This window comes from Theobroma cacao, chromosome 2 (genome assembly GCF_000208745.1).
Source record: "Theobroma cacao cultivar B97-61/B2 chromosome 2, Criollo_cocoa_genome_V2, whole genome shotgun sequence".
Classification (NCBI taxonomy): domain Eukaryota; kingdom Viridiplantae; phylum Streptophyta; class Magnoliopsida; order Malvales; family Malvaceae; genus Theobroma; species Theobroma cacao.
The window spans coordinates 9,738,771-9,757,425 of record NC_030851.1 but is presented as its reverse complement, the minus strand read 5'-3'; the positions used below and the strand labels follow the sequence as shown (position 1 = coordinate 9,757,425).

At 35.1% G+C, this 18,655-nt stretch overlaps 1 protein-coding gene across 1 annotated transcript; it reads right to left on the bottom strand.

Annotated features, from left to right (window-relative positions):
- Positions 206-1,940, bottom strand: LOC18608610 (coumaroyl-CoA:anthocyanidin 3-O-glucoside-6''-O-coumaroyltransferase 1). Its single transcript, XM_007043396.2, has one exon. The coding sequence runs from the start codon at positions 1,837-1,839 to the stop codon at positions 436-438; it is 1,404 nt and encodes a 467-aa protein (XP_007043458.2). The 5' UTR covers positions 1,840-1,940; the 3' UTR covers positions 206-435.

Sequence of the window (18,655 nt, the reverse complement as noted above, 5' to 3'; positions counted from 1 at the left end):
GCTCTCTCTACCCTCCACGTGATTAACTCTGAAAGCGCCATTGAAACTTACTTTTAAATATGTTATAGGTTTATTATTATTATTTTTTACATATCATCTTAGGTTCGTATACAATAGAAAAAAAGTCTTTCATATATAATTTATAAAATTGTTTTTGTTGAAAAATGGATTTCTGATTTGAAAGACAGTCTGAACAATTATTATGTGATGACAAAAAACGTCCCTTCATTTCATTAAAGTAATAATTAAAGAAAACACATAGGAATCGTCATCCCTAATACATAGAGTAAAAGATAGAAACAAGATGAGATAAGGTTATGATTTGATCCTCCACTGTTAACATCCAAATACGACTGGCCCTTTATGATCTGCTGCATGTTGGACCTAGTTAAACATATGGAACACAAAAGATGGAGTCATCACACTGATGAATTCTTAAAAGGCCTTCCTTAAGCTTTCTCCAAAATGTGCAGTGAATGAATCCATTTGATCCTTACTAAGAACCAAGGAAACTTCAATTCCACCTGGCTCATCTCTACACTCCGCCAGAGACAAAGATCCACCGTCATCTAAGTGAACAAACTCGACCTTTGTAGGCCTCCCCCACCCAAAATCCATACCATATATTCCTAATTTCGGTGACCCAGAAACCCCTAGATAATGCCCCGATGCTAACATTTCCTCAAGGTTTGACGGCCCTTTTTCTACTTCTTTTAGAGCTCCACTTTCCATCTCTTTAACTTTTCTTGCAATTGCTTTCGCGGCTGTTACTATCCCACTTTCCCCCATCAGCTCACCCTTCTTGGCTCGTACAATACCTGGTGCTAGACAGTTTCCAAAGTACGTGACGGGCAGAGGAAATTCAATGCGGCTCCGGCAATCAACAGCAAAAAGGAAATAGTAAAACTTATCATCATCATGACAATTTGCTGAGATTTCACTCTCTTGTGACTTGACCATACATATCCACATCATAGAGCAGGCAACGACAAATGTTGAAATGTGTAGTCCTTCCAAATCGTTGCCGTTGCACTGAGTCGTGAGCCACTGCTTGAGTTTCTCGATTTGAGCTCGGGTCAACGCAAATGAGGCTCGAACTTTGTCCATCGGCATTTCCTTGGTTGGGCCAAGGTTCTCTCTCCAAGATGATACCCAATTCCAATATCCTTTCAGAGCCACGTCATTGCACCCAGCGGGGTCTTTGATTGCGTCCCTGCTATGAGAAGGTCGTTGCGACACGTAATCGAGACAAGTCGAGTTTCCTTTTGACTTACACACGGAAGACCAAGATCTCACGAAGTGCATGAAAGCGCTTCCATCTGCTGCTACGTGGTAATGCGCCATCCCAATGCAAATGGCAGCGTTGGGAAACACTGTGACCTTCAAGGCCATGATGGGTAGCACCCGTATGCCATGTGATGACATAGTTGATGGCGGCAGAAGGGAAACAAAAGGGTGTAACAATTTGATATCGCGTGCATAATTGGCTTTGATATGGTTCACATCAGCGGCGGATTCGGCAATGGTGAGGGGAACAGAGTCGCCGTCGGTGTAAAGGATATTAGGCTCAAGGGGTGGCGGGGGGCACACGAGTTTTGCTGCAAGTGGGAAAAAATGTTGAAGAGTTAGGGAAAGAGACTGTTTTAGAGTTGGGAGCGTGGTTTGCATGAAATGAGAGGTAGGGTGAGGGTATTCGTAGAAGAAAAGGCTTTGCATGGGGGCACAAGGAAACCATGGGATGTCAAAGTAAGTGAGCGGGAGAGTTGTTGTGGGAACTGAGCCAGCCGGTGCTGAAACATGGATGTTATCAAGAATCTTGGCTGCATAGGGTGAATCCATTCTGGGTGGAAGATCAACAAAATTAAATTTAGCTACACTGCATTAGTGTTTAGAGCAAGTGGAAAATTTATGACCATGAACAAGATACAAGTCAATTTATAGAGCGGAGAAAACCTAGCCAGGTATAAAGTTATAGTATAATTTTATAAAGCAAGTACTAGTAAAATTTAAAAACATAAATGAGATTAAAACAATTAAGATGTTAAGTAAACCGCAACCTACTATTGAAAACGCTTTACAGAGCAGCAAACCAACAACTTGCTAAACTAAAAATTACGTTTACGAATTTATCATCATCAATAAAAGCACGACATTGTTGTACTTGCGGATGCAACTTCTTTGATAATTTTTATATACGTGGAGCGCTTAGACTCTTTTAAGAGAGAAAACCTCACTTAATGCCAAGCTCGATGTTTTCTTTTTTTCTTTTTTTTATCTCATCCAAAGATAATTTGTTGATGTCACTGAAAAAATTTCAATGAGAGCACAACCTTTCGGCAGGGGGCCGAGAAGTTTACCTTAGGAAATTGAAGAAGATGGTATATAGCCATCAGAGTTTATTGCCTAAGTGGTACGAAACCAACATGATGCAACTCCTACCAAATATCATGAATTATCGTCTAAGTGGTCTAAAACCACAACATACGGCACCTACCAGAACATTATCACCATAACACATCAATACACATCAGATAATGAAATGAACAAATTGCCTCATGACAACATTAGCCTCGACCTAACAGACATAGCACAGAAAAGTACATAATAAACTACCACCAAGACGAGAACATAGAAGCTCTATCCACGCCAAATGTTGTTACTGAATCAGCAACGATTTACCTTCTCAAAAGATGTGCAAGAAAGACACATCACCAACAAATTTGATCAAGAAAGTCGAGTTCAATTAGAGTGTCACGTCAACAGTTTAATTGGTTGATATATGATACTCTAATTGAGTGAGAGTTTTTTTTAGTGAACATAGTATTTTGGTCATTTTTCGTTTTCTTAAGTTTCTTCACCGTTTCTACTTTTGCCTTCTTCATTCTAATTTTGGATTTCTCCAACTTTTCTCTTTTTTTACTTTCCACATTTTTTTCATCTATTTGTCCAATTTTTACAACTCTTTTCATTTTTTACTTTTTTTTCTTTGGCTTTCTTTGTTTGTTTTGGTGTTTTTTCCTTTGTTTTTTTTTTTTGGTTTTTGATTTGTTCAACCACTGTTTGTGGTTTCTTTCTTTTTTTTTTTATTTTGATTTGTGATTTGTATTTTTTTTGTTTTTTACACTTCAGTTTCATTATTGTATGAATCTTTCTTTGTTTTGTAATTTTCATTTTGTTTTAATTCATGGTTTTTGTGTTACTTTGGTTTAACTGTGTTAATTTGCTTTATGTTTTAGTTTTCAAGAAGTTGTATTTTGCTTTCGATTTTTCCTTTTTAAATGCTCATGGGTTGATTTTTTTTTTCTTTAGGTTTTATTGTTCGACTTCTATTTCGTTGTTATTTTCCAGGTTTGATTTTTCTTTTATTTATGTCTGCTTTTGTTTTTAAGCTTTTTATTTATTCTTACTCTGAGGTTTTTTAACGGTTTTTGTGTTTTTGGGAAGCTGCATTTTCGTCTTTTCCTAATGCCATGAATCTGGAATTTTTTCTCTTCATTGAAGTATTCTCTTGCTTTCTCTCTTGCTTAGAGGTGAGGAAAAAAGAGACAAGATAAATGAGAGATCAAACAGGGGAGAGAGAGATAAAGGTCAAAAGTATAAATTCAAATATAAATTCAAATTTTTTATTTTTTTAATTGATTGAATAAATTAGATAGAGATAAATTGGCTTTTCTCTTATTTTTCTCCTTTCTTCTTTCATCTTATTTCCTTACCCATTGTTTTACTTTTTAATTATTTATTTGATTTATTTAATTTCAATTTATGTTAGTTTAAAAAATGATAAGAATAAAAATAAAATAATTAATTGAATAATTAATTTTATGATTTTTTGTTTATCTAGTTTTTATTATGTTTTTTTATAATGTTATTGCTTCTATATAGAAACCATAAATTGGTGTAAGTTTCTATTTTTTTTTCTTTTTATCTCATTTCATTTGTTTATTCAAGCTTTCATGATTTGGATTCTTTATTACTTTTATTTTTATTCAAGCTTTTCAATTCAATTGACGAGCTTGATTTAGGGAATTCTAATAGTTTGTGATTTGACTAAAGCAATTTCATTTTATGTCTTGCTGTTAATGTAATCAATTGTTGACCAATTCTTTTGATTTCATTTCAAATGCTTAAATTTAATTAAAAGGAAAAATAGGTAAGCACTTGAAACATAAGAGAATTATGAATATTACGTAAAGTAAAATGAAGAATGATTGTATTTGTGTTATTTTGTTTTTTGTTAATATTGAGAGGAATTTGTTTTATGATTTTGTTGCACAATTAAGTTATTTTTAAAATCTCAAGTCTATAATTTAATCATTTGTGTCTTTTACTTTAAATTATGAGATTTTAAAGTAAATGTGTTTACCACATAGGATTGCTATGGATTAGCATATATTTCTTCATTAATTGTTTATAAAACGTTTTCAAGTATAGTTTTCATTACATTAATTGTTTATGAAATTTTATAAACCCCTTGCATAACATGGGTACTCTTCTAGTTTCATTAAATAGATCCCATTATCTAGAGTTAGAGTTGTGTACACAATTGAGCACCACCTTCAAGTTCGATTATATGTTCAACTTACTTGCACCAACAAGGGGAGAAGAGGCAAAAAGGAGCAATGCGTGCTTGATAGCCATGATCTCAACATGACTGGAATCTTGAATTTCAAGCGGGCTAAAAAATATTCCAATGACATAACTGGATGAGTCTCTAAGCACACCATGGCAGCCAGTTGGACCTAGCTTATCTCCAGTAGAGCCATCCACATTAAATTTGTATTCCCCTTCTAGAGGGGTAGTGCATGATCAACCAAGTCTGATAGCCATGAGCTCAACATGATTGAAATCTTTCATTTCAAGTGGGCTAAAAAATATTCCAATGACATAATTAAATGAGTCTTTAAGCACACCACCGTAGCCAATTGGACCTATCTTACCTCTAGTAAAGCTATCCATATTAGATTTGTATTCCCCTTCTGAAGGGGCAGTCCATGATCAGCCAAGTCTAGAGTGGAAAGGGGATCGCTGTATGTTTACGAATTTATCATCATCAATAAAAGCATGACATTGTCGTACTGGCGGATGCGACTTCTTTGATAATTTTTATATACGTGGAGCGCTTAGACTCTTTCAAGAGAGAAAACCTCACTTAATGCCTAGCTTGATGTTTTCTTTTTTCCTTTTTTTTTTTTGCTCATCCAAAGATAATTTATTGATGTCACTGAAAAAATTACAATGAGAGCACAACCTTTTGGCAGGGAGCCGAGAGGTTTGCTTTAGGAAATTGAAAATAAGATGGTATATAGCCATCAGAGTTTATTGCCTAATACGTACGAAGCCAACATGATACAACTCCTACCAAATATCATAAATTATCGTCTAAGTGGTATAATACCACAACATTCAGCACCTACCAAAACATTATCACCATAACACATCAATACACATCAGATAATGAAATAAACAAATTGCCACCTGACAACATTAGCCTCGACCTAATAGACAGCACAGAAAAGCACATAATAAAACTACCACCAAAACGAGAGCATAGAAGCTCTGTCCACACCAAATTTTGTTAGTGAATCAGCGAACGATTTACCTTCTCAAAAGATGTGCAGGAAAGACACATCACCAATAAATTTGATCAAACTGTCTATTTCATTAAAAGGGATCCATAGATCCCACTATCTGGAGTTAGAGTTGTGTACACAACTGAGCGCCACCTTCAAGTTCGATTATATGTTCAGCTTACTTGCACCAGCAAGGGTAGAAGAGGCAAAAAGGAGCAATGCGTGCTTGATAGCCATGAGCTCAACATAACTGGAATCTTGAATTTCAAGCGGGCTAAAAAAAATTCCAATGACATAACTGGATGAGTCTTCAAGCACACCGTCGCAGCCAGTTGGACCTAGCTTATCTCTAGTAGAGCCATCCACATTTAATCTGTATTTCCCTTCTAGAGGGACAGTCCATGATCAGCCAAGTCTGATTGTGATGAGCTCAACATGATTGAAATCTTGAATTTCAAGTGGACTAAAAAATATTCCAATGACATAATTAAATGAGTCCCTAAGCATACCACCGTAGCCATTTGGACCTATCTTACCTCTAGTAGAGCCATCCACGTTAGATTTGTATTCCTCTTCTGGAGGGGCAGTCCATGATTCACCAAATCTAGAGTGGAAAGGGGATCTCCATATGTATGGGTTTCAAGGCTTCATCCACCAACCCACATCATCCACAACCTCATTACCTGTACATGCTAGGGTCCAAAGCATAGACTGCATGCTGATGAGTGTCGTAATGTGCCGGGTCCAAGAACCCGACAGCTAGAGGTGGGAAATTAAAGAAGTTGTCACAAATCTTTTTTATCTAGGTGCGATTGACCACCTGTTAAATTTGTTTTATATGACAGAGTTCTAAATCAATTTTAAATCCGTTTAAAGAACAACAAACTGGTCTACGTATATTTTTTTAGAGTTGGGTTTGAGAGTACGGTTATGCACAGGAAATGATTAATACATTTATGATGCTCGTTTCACGAATGGTACTATTTAATCATATGTTATCCTAAATCATTAATTTTATTTTTATGTTTCCTTAATTATTGATTTTATCTTTCATTCTATTAGCAAATTAAAATATTTTATTCGGTTTTATGGTTTGACATACATATGATGCAATTATGACATACATGGCATAAAATTTAGAAAATGCCAAACGAAAACCTTTTATTGAGCGTATTTTTCAAATTCGCCCATCATATTAGTGGAATCCGAGGGTATTCTCTCACCTAGAGAAATACCTGAGAAACTCGCCTTTACAAATTTACTAGGTAAATCTCATCATTGGGATAGTTGTTTGCAAGTAAAAACAATATTTTTATAAATGCAAATCCTAATACGAGCAAAAGCTTTTATCAAAGATATTTCTCCGAACCCTCTCATTGTACCGGTGGGACTCGAAAGTATCTTTTCACCTAGAAATTTTTTTGAAGAAACTCGCCTTCGCAAGCTCCTTCAGAAAGTCCCATCATTGGAGTTTTAACTCGTACATAGCATATATCAACATACCATGACATTTGATCATGCAAATATGGCTCGTGATTTGCAAAAACCCTACTATTTATTATTAATTGCTATCACTAAAATTCCACCATTTTTGAAATTTTCTTTTTATTGTTTTTTTTTACTTTTATTTATTTTATACTTTTTATTAGTCTCCTTTTTTATATCCATTAAAAAGCAAAATTATTCACTTATTTGTTATATTTCTTTTCTTCATGTGTTTCATATGGTTGAACTTTTGAATTTTTTTGTGTCTACCCTTTTCATTTTAAAGATTTCGTTTTTTATTATCGTAAAACTTCATATTATTTTATGTATTTCATCCTATATCTTTGTGTTTATTATCATTATCAATATTATTTCTTTTTTGCCTTTATTTTTTATTTGATTAATATTTTATTTAGAATTTATTTAGGATTATAAATATTAAGACTCGAAATTAAAACTCTCCCATCATACTGGTGGAGTTATAATCAAAATCCTTCACTTAGGAAAATTAATTCAAAATTTCGACTCCTCATATCCCAAACCAATATTCCATCACCGGTTAATAACCCAAATAAGGTAGATATTATGTGTGAAAACTCTAGGGGAATAGATAGCTTATTTTCCTAAGCCTACATATTCTAACCATTTACATTTTTAATTAATTTCATCTTTTATTTAATTGATTCCTAATGAGGTTATTATTTTATTGTATCCTTTCATCTTTACACTTTCTTTTTATTTCCTTAATATCCCTTTTCATCCATATTTTAAAGAAATATCTATTTGGACTAAAATGTTTGGACTTAAAATTAAAACTTTCCCACCATACTGGTAGAGTTTTAACCAAGATCTTTTACCTAAGAAAATAAACTTGAGAATGCGACTTTTTGCATTCCGAGCCAATGTTCCATCATCGGTATAATTTAAATAGAAATTTATTATTTTTGCAATTGCTAATATTATAATATCTTTTAAACCAAACATACGTACTTTCCTAATTATTAATATTGATCCTAAATATATCTTTTATTATTTGTTGTTCACATTTTCCCTATTTTATACTTCGTTACTACCAATTCCATGACTAAGCATTTATTTATTAATATATTAATGGTTGTCATAATTCTATTTCTCTTCTAAAAAAACTATTACATTTTATCTAAATATCTATTTTTTTTCATTTTTCTTTATTTGCATCAACCTATTTTATATCTAAATATATATTTATTATTTACATCAATACCTATTTTGTTCTCATTTATATATTATTTTATTTTACATAGATTTCCCCATTTCAATAATCTTTTTTTCCATACTTCTAATATTCATGCTACAACTCAAATATATTTTTAACATTTTATATATTATTTATATGTATTATTTTCGTCAAACTATGCTAGGAATTCTTAAAAATAAAACCAATCAACACCAATATTCAACATACAAGCCCAACAAAACAAAGGTCAAAAATTTACCCCAAAACTTGAGCTCGAATTAGCCTAAAGGAAATCAAGCTATGGGTCAGCCCACGAGCCTGCTCTAGGATCCCTCCTTTTTTTTACAAAACGCATCATTTTGGGAATATCCTAACTGCCAAGGGAACCTTAAGTATTTAAACTCATTTTTTCTCTTCACTCTTCATTTTTTTTTTACTTTCTTTTTCTACCACCGATTCCTCCCTCGTCTCTCTAAACAAAACCTCAACTCTTTTCTTTTCTTTCAAATGAAACCCTAAGCCTTCAACCTCTTCTCTCCCTAACGACGACTTTTCTCTCCTTTCTCTTTAATCAAACAACCAACAAATCCCTAACCCATTCGAAACCCATAAAACCTCCCTTCCATCGATTTCGAATTTTTTTTTTGTTTTTCTCTCTTTTTATTGTGGTTAGGATATTATGTTGGTAGAGAATAGGGTTTTCTTTTTGTAATTTGTTGGGTATTTCACTGGTTGCTAGAGTGAAAAGCTAGATTTTTGGGTCCTGTTCTAAGGTTTTTAGTTGCTAGATTTTTCTGGCTGCTTTGTTTTTTCTTTCTTCATTTTTTTGCAGATTTGATTCTTCCCTAGGGTTTTCTTTCCTTTCCCCTTGAACCAAAATTTTCAAGGTTCTTATAGAACCTGATTGTCCAAAATTTTGGACAATCAGAAGCTTGCAAGTAAAAGAAAATCCACTAGAGGTGACCCCAAATTCGGCAGCCCTAAAAGCATTCAATGCTCTGCGTAGATTGTTGACTATGGAGGACAAACATGCTTCCATTTTTTTAATTAATTTATTTTATTTTATTTATTATTCATTATTTGGGGAAAAAAAAGGTGTCTACAATTGCCCCTCCTTGCACATTCTTGAGAATCAGGAATAGTGCCAAGATGTAGACACCGTATTCGACTTATCTTAAAGCAAGTTCGATTTAAGCAATTGAAGTTCCTAGATTCGATCTAGGCTTGACCTATCTCACAACAGGTTTGATTTGTAATTCCTGGACTTGATATAGGCTCGTCTTATCTTAAAATAAGTTCAATTGAAAACTCTAGACTTAATCTAGACTCGACCTATCTCAAAACAGGTTTGATTTTAAATTGAAATTCCTAAACTTGACTTATGTTCGACCTATCTTAACACAAGTTCGATTTAAGAGTTAAAATTTCTAAACTTGATTTAGGTTCAACCTGTATTAGAACAGGTTCAGTTTTACAAATTGAAAATTCCTAAACTTGACTTAGGCTAGACTTGTATCAGAATAGGTTCAATTTTAAAAATTGAAAATTCCTATACTTGACTTAGGCTCAACCTGTATCAAAACAGGTTCAATTTTACAAATTGAAAATTTCTAGACTTGACCTAGGTTCGACATATCTCAAAACAGGTTTGACTTAAAAACTAAAATTCCTAAACTTGACCTAGGCTCGACTATCTCAAAACAGGTTCGACTTAAAAATTGAAATTCCTAAACTTGACCTAAGCTCGACCTATATCAAAATAGATTCGATTTAAAAATTTAAATTTCTAGACTTAATCTAGGTTCAACCTATATTAGAATAGGTTCGATTAAAAAATTAAAATTCATAAACTTGACCTGGGCTCAACCTATCTCAAAACAGGTTCGATTTACAGATTGAAAATTCTTAGACTTGACCTAGGCTCGACCTATCTCAAAACATGTTCGATTTTAAATTGAAATTCGTAAACTTAATCTAGGTTCGACCTATCTCAAAATAGGTTCGATTTAAAAATTGAAATTCTTAGACTTGACTTAAGCTCGACCTATATAAAAAAAGGTTCGATTTTAAGTTAGGAAACATAATTACTATTATCAAAATCATAACTTTTCTTTGACTGCAAAGTGGCAATAACAAGGCTAAATGATTTCTTTAAAGACTAGGTTTAGTGGAAAACACTTTTTAGTGCCTTCTTTACAAAGTAAGTTGTCCATACCCCATAGACGAAATCTTTTTTTTCTGTTACCAACTTACTAATGCAAATTTATGTAGAACTAAAACCTTCTAACGAATTGTCCTTTATGGAACCAACATGAATTAATAAATTGATAAATAAATAAAAACCTATTCCTCCTTGCCAAATTATACAGATTGGAACTGCAAGGAACCAATCACATGTTTAAAAGATGTAATTATCAAGAAATTCCCTTAATTTTAAATTTTTAAGGGAAAAAAGGGAGAGAATGCATGATGCACAAAGTGGTGCTATAAGAAGCTTTACACCATCATCCTCACATGAACTCCAGCTATCTCAACAGCAATATAGTGAACATCACTCCTAAGTTTGCATTGACTTCATTATAATTACAGTCAACCTTTCTACTATTTGTTTAATAGTATAGCATGACCTTCTAAAAATTATTGATGAAATAGATGCAATATAAGTATGTTGCAATTTCCAAAAAAAAAAGAAAGAAATTGGAAATTCTATCAGCACAAAGTACGCACCTTATAGAAAACCTATCACTTGAAAGTGACAAGCTATTTCTTAAGTGGAAAAACAACCATTGGTGTCCTAGGTTGTTGATAGAAAAACATGTTCAGGACCCATTACTCACACAAAAGAAGGTGAATTTGTTGTCACATGGTTGCTTCCTCCGATATTGAAAAATTCTACACTTTTGCTCAAACCTAACAATCACATATATAATAGAGAAAATTGTGGGAAATGACTTTCATAGTAAGGTGACTTCAAAAATGAACATCTCTATAATTTTAACTATTTTTAGCCAATTTTTGGCACAACTTGACAAGAATACCCATTAAACCAATTAATCCAAATGAAGACGCGTCTCGATTTATTTCTTTTTGCTCTTCCACCATTCAGCTTAAAATTTTAAAATTAAATCTCGATTTAGATTTAGCTATCCCTCCGTCCAGCTATCCAACGCCATCGAGGTTTATATCGACAACTAACTTTCTCACGCTCCCAAAGTACAGAGATGACATCAAGGTATTTGTTATGGGTTCTTGGGTTTATTTAGGGTTATTCATAGAACGAAAAAGTTGATGGGTAAATTATATGAGTTTGGAAACTTAAATCTGCCTAGGGGTAGCAAAATCAATCAGTTTATAGGCGATGCGTGAATATTTGTTAGGCATTAAGTTATTGGTTATTAGGGTGTGTGACTGGATATTACGAATCGTTACCTATTTATTTAGTATTAGGTGCATGAATATTACGTGACTGAATATTTGTTGAGCATTGCGTGACTTGTTTATAGGCATTACGTGATTGAATATTTGTTGAGCATTGCGTGACTTGTTTGTAGGCATTGCGTGACTTTAGCTACCTAATGTTGATGGTGATTATCTACTGATTCAGCCCCCTTAATAACAAATTGTGTAAAATTAGAAGAGAAATAGGCTAAAGCTGTTTGGTAAACTGTTTAACAAAATAGATTATATAAGTTGTAATTTTGGTTAAAATTACCATAAAGGATATTGAGTGTCATCTTCAATAACCTAATAAGCTATAATTTAATGCTTGAAATTTACATATAATTTCAGATATTAAAATCAAAGAAATCAATAAAGAAATGGAACAATTTTCATACTTGTATAGTAGCAATAGTATAAGATTTTGGTTGGTTTACCAAGCAATAGGACCATGATGCTTAAATTAAGAAAAAAGAAGAGAAAAGATGAAATGATATATATGTAACATTAAAATCCTTTTGATTAGTGAAAAAGAGAGAAAACCTTTAAGCTGCTTTTCATTAAAAATTTCTTGAAAAATAATGTTTGGCCTGGCTTTTGTTTGTAAGAGGTAGATAAGATGAAATGCCAGGCCAAACAGGTACTTAATAACCTATTCAGCCCCCCTTCATTGCACTTATATGGGTGTAGAAAACGAAGAGTCAACATTCATGCCTATAAATAAAAGAAAATTTTGGTTGGTCTACCAAGTAATCGGAGCATGATGCTTAAATTAAGAAAAAAAAAGAAAAAAGAGGAAACGATATATATGTAACATTAAAATCCTTTTGATTAATGAAAAAGAGAGAAAACCTTTAAGCTACTTTTTATTAAGAATTTCTTGAAAAATGATGTTTGGCCTAGATTTTGCTTTTAAGAGGTAGAAAAGATGAAACGCCAAGCCGAACAAGTACTTAATAACCAATTTAGCCCCTTTCATTGCATTTATATGGGTGTAGAAAACAAAGAGTCATCATTCATGCCTATAAATAAAGGGAACCATTAACCATTTGAATCAAATTCAATTATCTAAATCAATCTCAAATTATTGTAAAATGGTATCTAGAGATCCAAGTGTCGATAATGGGGAAGAGGCAGCCTCCGAAAAGGAGGAGATGCCTTTGAGGGAGAAGCTGGAGATATTCCAGCAAGAGATGTATGCCCTCATCGACAAGCTGATGGCCAGGACTATTGAACTTGGGGCTGACATCCTGAGCAACAACAAGATTCTCGTCAAGATATATGAAATAGTAGATGAACTTAGGAAGAAATGAACTACGGTTCATTTTTTTGTATAATTTCCTTTTATTTCAGAGAATTTAATAAATAAAATTTGAAAAAATTTCATTGAGCATATATTTTCTCATGTCTTTTCTTATTTTTATTTTCTTCATTTAAGTTATATTATGCTGAATAACTTCGTGAGTGGATGTTAGGCATTGCGTAATCTATTATTAGGTATTAGGGTTTAAGGTTATAAGCGGTGTGTGAATTGTGCAATCTATATCTTCTGTTGAAACATTGTGTGAGTTGTTTGTATGTTTATGGAATAGAGTACCTATGGTGACGTGTTGTTATGTATTACGTGACGTTGGGCCAGTACATGACTGTTTAAGTTGGCATAACGTGAGTGGATATTAGGCATCGATTAACTTATTATTAGGTATTACGAGACTCAATGTGCGTGACTTGTGCAATTCACATCTTGTTTTGAGGCTTATTATTCATTGAGTGACTTATTCTTAGGTGTTGCGAGCCTGGTGGTGTGTGACTGACTTTTGCAATTCATGTGTTGTTTTGAGGCTTTTGTTCAGTAGTTTTTTAGGCAGTGCGTGATTGGTTTTTATATATTGAGTTACCTATTGTAGCGAGAGTGGTGGCGCATGACTTGTGCAATTCATGTGTTTTTTTGAGGCTTTTGTTCAGTAGTTTTTTAGGCTTGCGTGACTGATTTTTATATATTACATGACCTGTTATTATGTATTGCGAGAGTGGTGGCACATGACTTGTGCAAGTCATGTGTTGTTTTGAGGCTTTTGTTCAATAGCTTTTTAGGCTTGCGTGACTGATTTTTATATATTGCGTGATCTGTTGTTATGTATTACGAGAGTGGTTGCGCATGACTTGTGCAATTCGCCTATTGTTTTGGGGCGTTTGTTCACTAGTTATTAGACATTGCATTAATGTGTATTAGACATTGTGAGATTTAATCTCTGTTAAATTTCTGTGATCGGCAAATGTGACTTAGGCATTGCATAAGTGGTTTCTATGCATTAAGGGGCAATTTTTGATAAATTGACTAATTGTGACACTTATTTTTTATTAAATTTCAACGGCCTGTCAAATGTGAAGCTTATGATTACATACAGTGATCATTGGGTCAATGACACTTACAAGGGTGGTGAGACACGAGTGAGGGGTGTTGGGAGTGATTTATCATTTTTGGGACTAGTGAAGCTGGTTAAAGAGGTTGTTGGGGTCAACTCACATAATAATGAAATCGAGCTACATGCACCGCTCAGCCATGCCGCAGGGGTTTTGCACATAGTCATCAGGTATGATGAAGATGTAGCAAGTATTTTGCGAGATGAGAGGGTAGTTGTTGTGTTTGTGATGGTTAAGGTAAGAAATGCAAACGATATTCCACATGAGCACGGTATCCAACACAATAATCACCAATAACAGAATGTTAATTATTCTGACATACCATACCATGCATTTCTTAACAAACAACCATGGCAATCACGTTTGACGTATCCTCATGGGTTTCAGTAGCTCGGCGCACACATGAAGTGTCTGCAAATGATGTCTGCACAATTTCAATCAAAATGTGCATCGAACAAAATACTTGGTACTTTGCAACAAACACAACAGTCGGTTAGAAATGCATTGGGTCCATTGTCATTAGCAAACGACACTATGATGGTTGTGAGTGATGACAATGCATCTGATCAGATTGAAGATGATGTTGAAGAGGATGACAAGGAGAATCGGAACGATGAGTTACGTGATGATTGTGAAGATGATTACGTTGGCAGACATGAAGACCATTCAGAGGATGACAGGGTTAAGCAGACCGACATTTCTGATTGCAATCATGCAGATGGCGATACAGGTTATACCACAATTGTTGTGTTGGAAGAGGTTGATTTGGACGACCATGGTAGAACTGTTGAATTAGAAAATGTTAAGGGTGTGGACCCTATTTACGAGAACGCCATAGCACTTGAGAATGGCATTCGTTCGCCTAAAGACAGTGATCAAGAGAGGGTAAATACAGGGGTATCTCGTCAATGGATTTTTCCCGGGCTAGATATGATATCCTTCCAAATAGTTGGGAGTGAGGAATCTAGATCAATGGACGACCACTTATATCACGAAAAAGTGTTTCCATCGAAGGCTGAATTAAAACGAGCTTTGAGCATGTTTGCAAAAGAGCATTTTGTGGTTAGAGTTAAAAAGTCATGTCATGCTCGTTTTGAGGTTGGTTGTAAGGATAAGGCATGCAAGTTTGCTTTGCATGCAACGAAGTTGCTTGAGGGAGAACATTGGCAACTTCAGATGTTCCAGAAGGTACATACATGTACTGATGATGGTTTACAATGTGGGTACCGAACTGCAAGCGTGAAGGTAATTGGTGAGCTTATCTCTAGTAGGGTGCAAGAAAATTGTGTAACCCCCTTGAGACCAAAGGAAATAATAGAAGAGATGAATCACAAATGGGGATTGCAATGCCTATATGGTAAGGCCTGGCAAGTGAAGGAGTATACAGAGAGTCTTATGTTCGGTCCGTCGAAAGAGTCATTCCAACTCTTCCCCTCGTATTTCCATATGTTGGAACGTGAAAATCTCAATACTGTCACGTGTGTCGCTACTGATGGGGAACAACGATTCAAATATTGTTTCTGGGCGTTCGGGTCATGTATTCGGGGGTTTAGTGCTGTAATGCAGCCTGTAGTCGTTATCAATGCCACACATCTGAAAAGCATATTCAAGGGTATTTTGTTTGTGGCAGTATGCAAAGATGCGAATGAGCAGATATATCCACTTGCATTTGGCATTGGCCACATCGAAGACGAAGAGTCTTGGTCATGGTTTCCTAACCAATTACGTCGTGCGATTGGTTGTCTTGAAAATGCAATGTTCATTTTTGATCAGCATCTTAGCATTAAGAATGCAGTTGAGAAAGTGTACAAGGACGTTCATCACAGTTTATGCAATTACCACTTAGGGAAAAACGTTAAAAACAGGTTCAAGAGCGAAGATGTTGCTGCGATTTTTACCATGGTCGTCAACTGCTATAGGCTCGCCGATTTTAACAGACATATGAATCAGCTGAAACAGCTTTGCAAACCTACTTATGACAGCCTTATAAGATTAGGCCCTGAGAGATGGGCACTTGCACGGTCTCCAGTAAGGTGATACAAGCTAATGACATCCAACATTGCGGAGTGTATTAACTCTTGCTTGAGGCATGCAAGAAAAATGCCAATAGCGGTGTTGATTGAGTGCATCAGAGGCATGTTTCAACGTTGGTTCCATAACCAGCATAATAAGGCATTGAATTTGACCATGCCCCTCAGCCCTTGGGCTACCGATCTGTTGAACAGACGGTTCAATGAAGCATGTCACTTTTTCATACAAGCAATCGATTAGGGTGGAGTTTCAAGTTATAGGCGAGACTAAGGACAGAGTGGTGAACCTCTCCACAAAGACTTGTTCATGCGATGAGTTCCAGACCGATCTACTCCTCTACACGCATGCCATGGCTGCAATAAGGTATGAACAATCATGTTTTGTTACATTGTGCATGATGAATTGAATTTTTACATTGTTCGCCAATTGTGATTTCATTACCTTGGCAGTAAGTGCAAACGTGCAGCCATTGAATTCTGCTCGGACTATTACAAGACTTGATCTTGGGCAGAAGGATATGCGGTTCCATTTCGCCCTGTTGGGCATCCCAGTGAGTGGGACATCCCCGATGACGTTCAATAAATTATCATTTTGCCACCAAGTTGGCGAGGTCAAGCGAAAAAACCTAAGAAGAAAAGGATTCCATCAGCTGGGGAAGTCAGTGAATGACGTAGATGTTCTCAATGTAAGAGCCTGTCTCATAATAGACAAAATTGTCAGACTTCGTTTGCAGGTTCAACGAAAAATGGGGAAACATCATCTGCTCAACCAAAGGCTTGACGACGACGACCCAAGGCATATGCAATTTGCAGACAACCCGGGCACACACGAAATCGCTGTCCAATGTGGACTACAAACTCTGATAACGATATAGGTGTCGTACCTGAAGATAGTGGCCCTTCAGAAGTCAGTTGTTAGGGATTGTTTCGAATTGGCCATTGATATTTGCATTGAATAATACTATTTCAACTTGAGTTTGACAGAGTTTGACATAGTGTAGGGATGATATTTGCAACACATGATGTTGCAGCAACTATGACTAGAACAACGAAGCAAAATGACTGTTGTGATTGGAAGACAAGCAAATCTAAAACATAAGATGTTGCAGCAGCTGTGACCAGTACAACGAAGCAAATTGAGTGGGGTGACTGGGGGAAAAACAAATCTAAAACACAAGATGTCTCTCTCAAAGTGGATGAACTTGTATGAAAGAGCAAACTGAATTGTCTGGTTGGGGAATGAAAAGTAAGATACACAAAATGTCCATATGGAAGAGAAAACTTTCAAGTCCAATGGTGGGGAAGCTAAAACTAGTTGGGGAACAATGGAGGAAGACCGTGAAAAACCTTATGCTAGTGATGCACTGCCACAGTCTGGTTAGGGAACAGAAGATGTCATTCCTACAAAAACCTTGGACGATTCTTCTAAATCTAGTGGCTAGGAACAACACAAGTCACTAGAATGTTATGAAGGTTGAGGCTCTCTTGATGAGTCAAATTAACCAGCAAGTTTAAATGGCTGCGATACACCAAATGGTTTGGGTAGCACTCAAAGTGAAAAACATGTTTACTCAAACCACATGACAGTGTAGGGGCTCACGTCGTTGGGCTTCAGATGCTAGTAAGAAGAATCGTCCTCTGAAGTCAGCTGGACTCATGAATGATGATTTTAGTATGGCTGTAATGTACACTGCTACAATACAAAGATTAGACATGTTTACTTCTGAGCAAGAAGATATTCTCTCACATGTTTAGGCAGTGATGCAGTGAATCAGAAAAATAATGCGCCAATTTGGGTAAATATCTCTTACATTTGCTACTTTTTCCATGTTCAGTTGTTCTAGACCTACTTGAGTATCGATAGCTTATGAATATATCGATAGCTTCCGTTTCATCTTCCACAATTTTGAAATAGCTATCGATACATTATAAGGCGTTTTTGAAGTCATCTTACTACGAAGGTCATTTTCCACAATTTCCACTTATAAATACATCGATAGCTGCTGTTCCATCTTTGAACCGTTCCAAACTTAGTTTAAGGGTGAAGAAAAGTTGAACCACCAAAGTTGAGGAAAGCTTGAGGGTGACTTATTTTCATTTTTTGACATCTAGCTAGTGAGAGAAAGTATTGAGGAAAGACTTTTAAGGATCTTTGAAGTGAAAAAGTGAAAGAACACAAAGAATCCTATGAAAGTTATAGAGGTTTTAAAAAGTGTACCAAAGTATGATAATTGAAGTTACTTTGAGAAAGTTATGGAGGTTTCAAGGGATGGCTTCCATGCAATATGGAAAACGTTTATTGAGGAAAAAGGATGGGAAGAAAAAAAAGAAGAAGCTACTAGAAGTGAGGAGAAAGTACTGAAAAAAATTGGATATTTATCTTATAGTTGACTACAGTTCCCCTTATTTACAAAAATGCCATTGCATAGTTGGATCATCAAATTCCAATTATAGTACTTAGCCTATTTGTTGGATCATCAAATTCATTATAC